General features: G+C 30.5%; 2 protein-coding genes across 2 annotated transcripts; both read left to right on the forward strand.

Moving 5' to 3' along the window:
* Positions 1 to 1185: 1185 nt before the first annotated feature.
* LOC121129330 (hatching enzyme 1.2-like) lies at positions 1186 to 2558 on the forward strand. Its single transcript, XM_040725040.1, has 5 exons — positions 1186 to 1579; positions 1632 to 1912; positions 1979 to 2157; positions 2223 to 2321; positions 2382 to 2558. The coding sequence occupies exons 1-5, from the start codon at positions 1304 to 1306 to the stop codon at positions 2483 to 2485; spliced, it is 939 nt and encodes a 312-aa protein (XP_040580974.1). The 5' UTR covers positions 1186 to 1303; the 3' UTR covers positions 2486 to 2558.
* A 3853-nt stretch (positions 2559 to 6411) lies between these two features.
* Positions 6412 to 7781, forward strand: LOC121129329 (hatching enzyme 1.2-like). The gene is given in 6 exon segments (XM_040725038.2): positions 6412 to 6805; positions 6858 to 7138; positions 7205 to 7383; positions 7447 to 7521; positions 7524 to 7544; positions 7605 to 7781. Coding segments are annotated over 6 exon segments (936 nt in total). The 5' UTR covers positions 6412 to 6529; the 3' UTR covers positions 7709 to 7781.
* Positions 7782 to 8237: the final 456 nt, after the last annotated feature.

Here is an 8237-nt window from a genome sequence, read left to right on the forward strand (position 1 = left end):
TAATCGCATTTAACAGCTTGTATGTCATCCTTCGCCAGTTCAAAGAAAACGATATCCTGATTGTTACCAACGTATTGTGACTGTTTTAAATAATTGTGAGAATCGTGGAAATTTTGATATTCCAATGTTTCTGTTTCTCTAGTATCTCATGTTTATATATGCTGTTAATTTAGAAAATACAAAATTAATAGAAAATAAATATTCAAAACAAAATCGAATAACTTTATTTTTTGTCTTTTTAGTTGAAATTGGTTTATTAATATTTGTAGGAATATTACCCATGCAATTTTATATCTGGGAGGGGTCAAGCATGATACCTTTTTATAACTTGTATGCAGAGGCTTTGAAAAATTTCATTGGCAATTCAATTCAAATATGGATTCCCCTGGACCTTCCAAATCTTTAGCACCAGGGTTATAAAGAAAGGCAGTTTTTTATATAAACAATGGAATTTCATAAAATGTAACTTTCAAATAATTTAAAAAAAACTGGCTATACACCATTTTGTTCGTTTGTCATAGGCCTAATAAGATTTTTCCAATGTATCTGGACCACCCTATATATATTTATGTTCCAATTTAACAGAACCACCACAAAATCCCACGTAAGAAGTTGTCAAATAAGTGACAAGATGACATCAACAATAAGTGTTTGTAATGTGATTCAGATGTAAAAAACAACACATAGACTTTATACGTATATATTCTCTGCTAAAAAAAGTATGATAGCAACTTTGGAAAGTAAGATAAAAAGTCTCGTTTCAAATCATATTTTTCTACAAATCTATCTATAAATGCCTGAGGTATGTACATAAATTAAAGAAAAAAACCCCTCTAAATTCTGATTAAAGACAAATCTATTTACTCAATAACTGACTAAAAAACTCGAAATATTTTTTTCCAACACAATTAATTTACGAATAAAAATCAATTAAGTATTGTGCCATAATATTACTCACAACTCTAAAACAGGATATCAATTATGTTAGAAGCTGTCAAATGAATCCAAATGAGATACATTCATCACAAATCTATTTGACAATAGCCATATATTTTCGGTGTTTACTTTTCTTGTACTATTATATTATTTCAAATACAAGTGTAAAAACATCTCACAACGAAGATTAACAGTATATATATTAATGCTGAATGTCTATTATAGCATCATTATTTTTTTAATGATGGCAAAATTGTTCATAGCAATTGTATTCTTCCAAATCTTCTTCACAATTTGTTTGAGTGAGGAAAATGTTTCCGGACAGGGCAGCTGTAGAGTGTTGGTAGATGCTTACGATAGAGCCGCTATGTATTCGAGGAACTTTATTGGAGGACGAAGTAATCGATGGCCTAATGGAATTGTCCCATACACAATCAGCTCAGATTTCTCTTCAAGTCAACGACAAACGATTATGGATGCTTTTAAGCACATTTCGGATCGAACATGCGTCACATATGTTGAAAGAACAAATGAAGCAAACTATTTAGATATCTTTACTGGTGGAGACGGATGCTTCGCTAATCTTGGCTACAATAGTAGAAGAGGAAGAAGTCAACTTCATTTACAGTCCAATGGGTGTGTGGTACGACGATTTTCATTATGTAAAAAACTATTATTAACAATTTTTTTGATAGGTATTGGGCATTATAACTCATGAATTGCTCCACATCCTCGGATTTTCTCATGAACAAACAAGACCTGATCGAGACCAGTATGTTAAAATTAACTGGGAAAATTTAAAAATTGGAACCCACAGCAACTTTTGGAGAGCTCTTGGAGAGAATGAACCTGCTGCTATTCCATATTGTGGAAGTGTAGGCGTCGATCAATATGATAATTGTTATGCTGGATTTAGAGCGTCAACCTTTGGATTGAACTACGATTATGGATCCATTATGCACTACGGACTTCGATAGTTAGTATCATTTTTAAAACTTTAATAATCGATAACACTCATTTCTAATATTATTTATTTACCTAGCTTTTCAACTAATGGTCGAAACACTATGACATTGAAAAAGTCTACAACCGCTCAAATTCCTAACAGAAGGGGAATGAGCAGTTTGGATGTTCAAAAGACTAAATTAGCCTATGAATGCCAAGATGCTAATACAACTCCAGCACCTACTACCACAACCCCAGCATCTCCAACTTCTAAACGTGAGTACTATTTGCCATATCTTAATAATAAAAAAAAGAGGTTCTTTTTTCTTTTTTTTTTGCAGCTTGTGATGACACATTTAAGTATTGTAGCGACTATAAGCATCTTTGTGGAAAAAACGAATACATGCAGAACCATTGTAAAAAGACATGTTTCAACTGTGGTATGTAATTTATTATTTTACTTTATATTAGACTTCATACCCTTGATTTTCATTATTTAGTTTGTGAGAATATTTACGGTGATGATGGCTGCAGTCAGCTTACCGGATATTGTGAACTTAAAATCATCCAGAAATATTGTCAAAAAACATGTAAAAAGTGTTAATTCTGAATGTACTTTGCCTTGTTTTGTCAATATCGTATATCACCAAATAATTAAATAGTTACAACAGCATCAATCATAGAAGATTTATTATGGCTTGTATGGTACATAATATTTCATTGTAATACTTATTCCATATTAAATAAGATTGGCTATTTGGTGTCCAATTCATGTACTTTAATTTAGAGTTTATGACTCTTCCGTTTCCAAAATTATAACATTTTCTTTTAAATACCTTAATATTGTGATTTATCAGACTGTACAAGTCTTATTAAATTTATACACTTGACAGTATATTCGTTGGAGCAATCAAGAAAATAAAAAATAATAACTCTAATTTTTGGTTAAGACTCATTCAATGCATTAAATCATAAAGATTTAATGCACATATGTAATCATTTTTATTCCTATCTAAATGAGGTTAAATAGTAATGTTAAAGTTATATGATGTCCGTTAATACAAAAGATAGTTAAAAAACTACAAAGGGTTGGGATTTGAAACCCGGAAAGTTTAAGGATGATGTATATATGACAATATATTTTCGAAAATTAATTCAGCAAATTACAAATCTTTTACATTGTGATATAAAGGGTTTATAATGAAGTTAATCACTCAAACCAACATCACTCAGCTTCAACCACAGCCTTTAAGCTGGCTCTGAATCTGGCCCAGGCCATCATGATTAATTCCTTGTCATGTTGGCTACTGCCTTTAGAATGGAAACCCACAAGGTTTCAATAGTTTTCCGTAAACTTTAAATGGACTCTCTCTCGAAGATTATCCACAAATTGTAGTCCAACGGGTTTGATCCAACTAGCTACGAGACTATATTTCCTTTGTCAAAACTAGAATAGTCTTAAAAGAGTTGTTTTCCCTGAAATAAATCTGGTTCCAATTACTTGATTCGGAAAAAATTGCTCCAATTTAAGATTATAAAATGATACTGGGTCTAAAACATAAATTAAAGGCCAGTAGCATTATTATTTAATGCATCCTTTGGTGTGTACCAGGTATGGAGGTACACAATTTTAGTAAACGGTGTTTGTATTCGGAGGTCATCAACAGTTTTTTGTATTTTTCATACAATTTTGTCTGATGAATTGGATAATCAGACTTTGTACGGATTCTTTTGAGCCAGCTAATGTTTTAGGTTTTCAAAAAAAAAAAAAAAACCAGTCTACAAGTCCTAAACCCCACTTTAAGGTTGAAGCAATCAATCTTGAACAGAAATGTACCATTTATAAGAATAAGTCGAATAACAAGGATGAGAGTATTAACTTCACTTTCTGTAGCGAGGAAATAGAAACGTCAGCACGTATTTTCTACGAGTGCAATAAGGGTGAGTCCTTTAGTAAGAATGTGTCAAGTAAAGTTAAAAGAAAAACTAGAAGTCTAGACGTCATTAAATGATTGGGTAGTGGCCACCGAGTCGAATCTTGCGAGGGTTTTTAAGGTGGAGGCCATCCTCAATAAAGAGCAGGTAATATATTCTTGTATATATAAGAAGAAACCCATACCAACAAATTTAGAAGGTGCTATAGAGATAGAACTGGACATTTTTAGCTAATTTTTTCGACAAGGGTAGTTAATTCGGACTTCTAATTGTTGTTTTTTCTTTAACCCATATCAGTTATGTGTAAGGATTGTGTTATATTCAGTTTGAATGTTTGTTTGTTTGTCAGAATTATAAATAAAGGTATCCCAATTGGGCTTTAAGAAAAACCTCTAATTTAAATTCATAATTACTTACAGATTCGTGACGCAATTGTCGAATTCAAATTAAACATGGAGCCTAGTTTTTTTTTCAAAAAAATACAATTTAATTTACTTAATGTCTTTATAATTTCTAAAAATTTAAATTTTATACTCTTCTTTCATATTTTGGCTATTCAACTATGATTTTTCAAAACACTATGATATATTTAATTCCAGTCCAAATGAATTATTAAAGCTGTCTTAGAAAAAAAAAATATATTTGGGTTTTATACTATATACCATCGAAAATTTACATTATTCTCAATAATCAACATTTAATATCAATGGCTTGAATACTTTGACATGTTTGATGTTTTTTCGTAATTAGTAATTGAATTCAAAACCCGTTATATCTAAATATTGAACATAATGATACATATTGGAGAAAAAATGAATTGAGATGAAATTATTCAATTCAGATTTATTAAATACATTACACTAGCCTCAGACATCACTTTATATAAATTTCTGGATAATTTGGCATTATTCAATCAATAACATGTTTTTCTAAATGGTTAGATACTAGGTTATATAGACTTTTATTTTATGCGTAAAGGCTGTATCTATCTCTGTTTGTGAAATAAATGCATATGCATTTATTTAGGGAAATATATATTAACTTATTCCTGGAACAATTCCTTCCTGGTGAATACCCACCTATATCAATAAACCAAACTTGAAGCAAAACAAAAAAATGCTAGTTTTTATTAAGTCTAAAACTATATATTCTTAATTTTATAAGAAACTTAAGGCAACTGTGTAAGATTCAGTGACAACAATTTACATACAACTTTATCAATAGGAATTAATAATGTTGTTAGGCAAAAGGCAGCTGTAGGAATTATATTATTTCTTAATATGTATTATAGAGAAAAAAAAAACCGTGGGAAAAATAAATACTAGAAATCAAGATCATACAAGATCATTCTACAAATATTAGAATGATTATTTTTATTCCTTAAAATATTAATATTTTGTATATTAATCGCATTTAACAGCTTGTATGTCATCCTTCGCCAGTTCAAAGAAAACGATATCCTGATTGTTACCAACGTATTGTGACTGTTTTAAATAATTGTGAGAATCGTGGAAATTTTGATATTCCAATGTTTCTGTTTCTCTAGTATCTCATGTTTATATATGCTGTTAATTTAGAAAATACAAAACTAATAGAAAATAAATATTCAAAACAAAATCGAATAACTTTATTTTTTGTCTTTTTAGTTGAAATTGGTTTATTAATATTTGTAGGAATATTACCCATGCAATTTTATATCTGGGAGGGGTCAAGCATGATACCTTTTTATAACTTGTATGCAGAGGCTTTGAAAAATTTCATTGGCAATTCAATTCCAAATATGGATTCCCCTGGACCTTCCAAATCTTTAGCACCAGGGTTATAAAGAAAGGCAGTTTTTTTTATAAACAATGGAATTTCATAAAATGTAACTTTCAAATAATTTAAAAAAAACTGGCTATACACCATTTTGTTCGTTTGTCATAGGCCTAATAAGATTTTTCCAATGTATCTGGACCACCCTATATATATTTATGTTCCAATTTAACAGAACCACCACAAAATCCCACGTAAGAAGTTGTCAAATAAGTGACAAGATGACATCAACAATAAGTGTTTGTAATGTGATTCAGATGTAAAAAAACAACACATAGACTTTATACGTATATATTCTCTGCTAAAAAAAAAGTATGATAGCAACTTTGGAAAGTAAGATAAAAAGTCTCGTTTCAAATCATATTTTTCTACAAATCTATCTATAAATGCCTGAGGTATGTACTTAAATTAAAGAAAAAAACCCCCTCTAAATTCTGATTAAAGACAAATCTATTTACTCAATAACTGACTAAAAAAACTCGAAATATTTTTTTCCAACACAATTAATTTACGAATAAAAATCAATTAAGTATTGTGCCATAATATTACTCACAACTCTAAAACAGGATATCAATTATGTTAGAAGCTGTCAAATGAATCCAAATGAGATACATTCATCACAAATCTATTTGACAATAGCCATATATTTTCGGTGTTTACTTTTCTTGTACTATTATATTATTTCAAATACAAGTGTAAAAACATCTCACAACGAAGATTAACAGTATATATATTAATGCTGAATGTCTATTATAGCATCATTATTTTTTTAATGATGGCAAAATTGTTCATAGCAATTGTATTCTTCCAAATCTTCTTCACAATTTGTTTGAGTGAGGAAAATGTTTCCGGACAGGGCAGCTGTAGAGTGTTGGTAGATGCTTACGATAGAGCCGCTATGTATTCGAGGAACTTTATTGGAGGACGAAGTAATCGATGGCCTAATGGAATTGTCCCATACACAATCAGCTCAGATTTCTCTTCAAGTCAACGACAAACGATTATGGATGCTTTTAAGCACATTTCGGATCGAACATGCGTCACATATGTTGAAAGAACAAATGAAGCAAACTATTTAGATATCTTTACTGGTGGAGACGGATGCTTCGCTAATCTTGGCTACAATAGTAGAAGAGGAAGAAGTCAACTTCATTTACAGTCCAATGGGTGTGTGGTACGACGATTTTCATTATGTAAAAAACTATTATTAACAATTTTTTTGATAGGTATTGGGCATTATAACTCATGAATTGCTCCACATCCTCGGATTTTCTCATGAACAAACAAGACCTGATCGAGACCAGTATGTTAAAATTAACTGGGAAAATTTAAAAATTGGAACCCACAGCAACTTTTGGAGAGCTCTTGGAGAGAATGAACCTGCTGCTATTCCATATTGTGGAAGTGTAGGCGTCGATCAATATGATAATTGTTATGCTGGATTTAGAGCGTCAACCTTTGGATTGAACTACGATTATGGATCCATTATGCACTACGGACTTCGATAGTTAGTATCATTTTTAAAACTTTAATAATCGATAACACTCATTTCTAATATTATTTATTTACCTAGCTTTTCAACTAATGGTCGAAACACTATGACATTGAAAAAGTCTACAACCGCTCAAATTCCTAACAGAAGGGGAATGAGCAGTTTGGATGTTCAAAAGACTAAATTAGCCTATGAATGCCAAGATGCTAATACAACTCCAGCACCTACTACCACAACCCCAGCATCTCCAACTTCTAAACGTGAGTACTATTTGCCATATCTTAATAATAAAAAAAAGAGGTTCTTTTTTCTTTTTTTTGCAGCTTGTGATGACACATTTAAGTATTGTAGCGACTATAAGCATCTTTGTGGAAAAAACGAATACATGCAGAACCATTGTAAAAGACATGTTTCAACTGTGGTATGTAATTTATTATTTTACTTTATATTAGACTTCATACCCTTGATTTTCATTATTTAGTTTGTGAGAATATTTACGGTGATGATGGCTGCAGTCAGCTTACCGGATATTGTGAACATAAAATCATCCAGAAATATTGTCAAAAAACATGTAAAAAGTGTTAATTCTGAATGTACTTTGCCTTGTTTTGTCAATATCGTATATCACCAAATAATTAAATAGTTACAACAGCATCAATCATAGAAGATTTATTATGGCTTGTATGGTACATAATATTTCATTGTAATACATGGATATTAGGGATTATTAACTTATTCCATATTAAATAAGATTGGCTATTTGGTGTCCAATTCATGTACTTTAGTTTAGAGTTTATGACTCTTCCGTTTCCAAAATTATAACATTTTCTTTTAAATACCTTAATATTGTGATCTATCAGACTGTATAAGTCTTATTAAATTTATACACTTGACAGTATATTCGTTGGAGCAATCAAGAAAATTAAAAATAATAACTCTAATTTTTGGTTAAGACTCATTCAATGCATTAAATCATAAAGATTTTTAATAAACTAATAATGTATTTTAAGAAGCAGACCAAAGTCAATGATTTTTTCAAGCCGTCTATTTTTAGGAATCAAAATATTAATATGCAAATCAGTAAAATACTGTCACTGAATACGAGGGGTGGAAG

This window comes from Lepeophtheirus salmonis, chromosome 14, assembly GCF_016086655.4.
Source record: "Lepeophtheirus salmonis chromosome 14, UVic_Lsal_1.4, whole genome shotgun sequence".
NCBI classification, from domain to species: domain Eukaryota; kingdom Metazoa; phylum Arthropoda; class Copepoda; order Siphonostomatoida; family Caligidae; genus Lepeophtheirus; species Lepeophtheirus salmonis.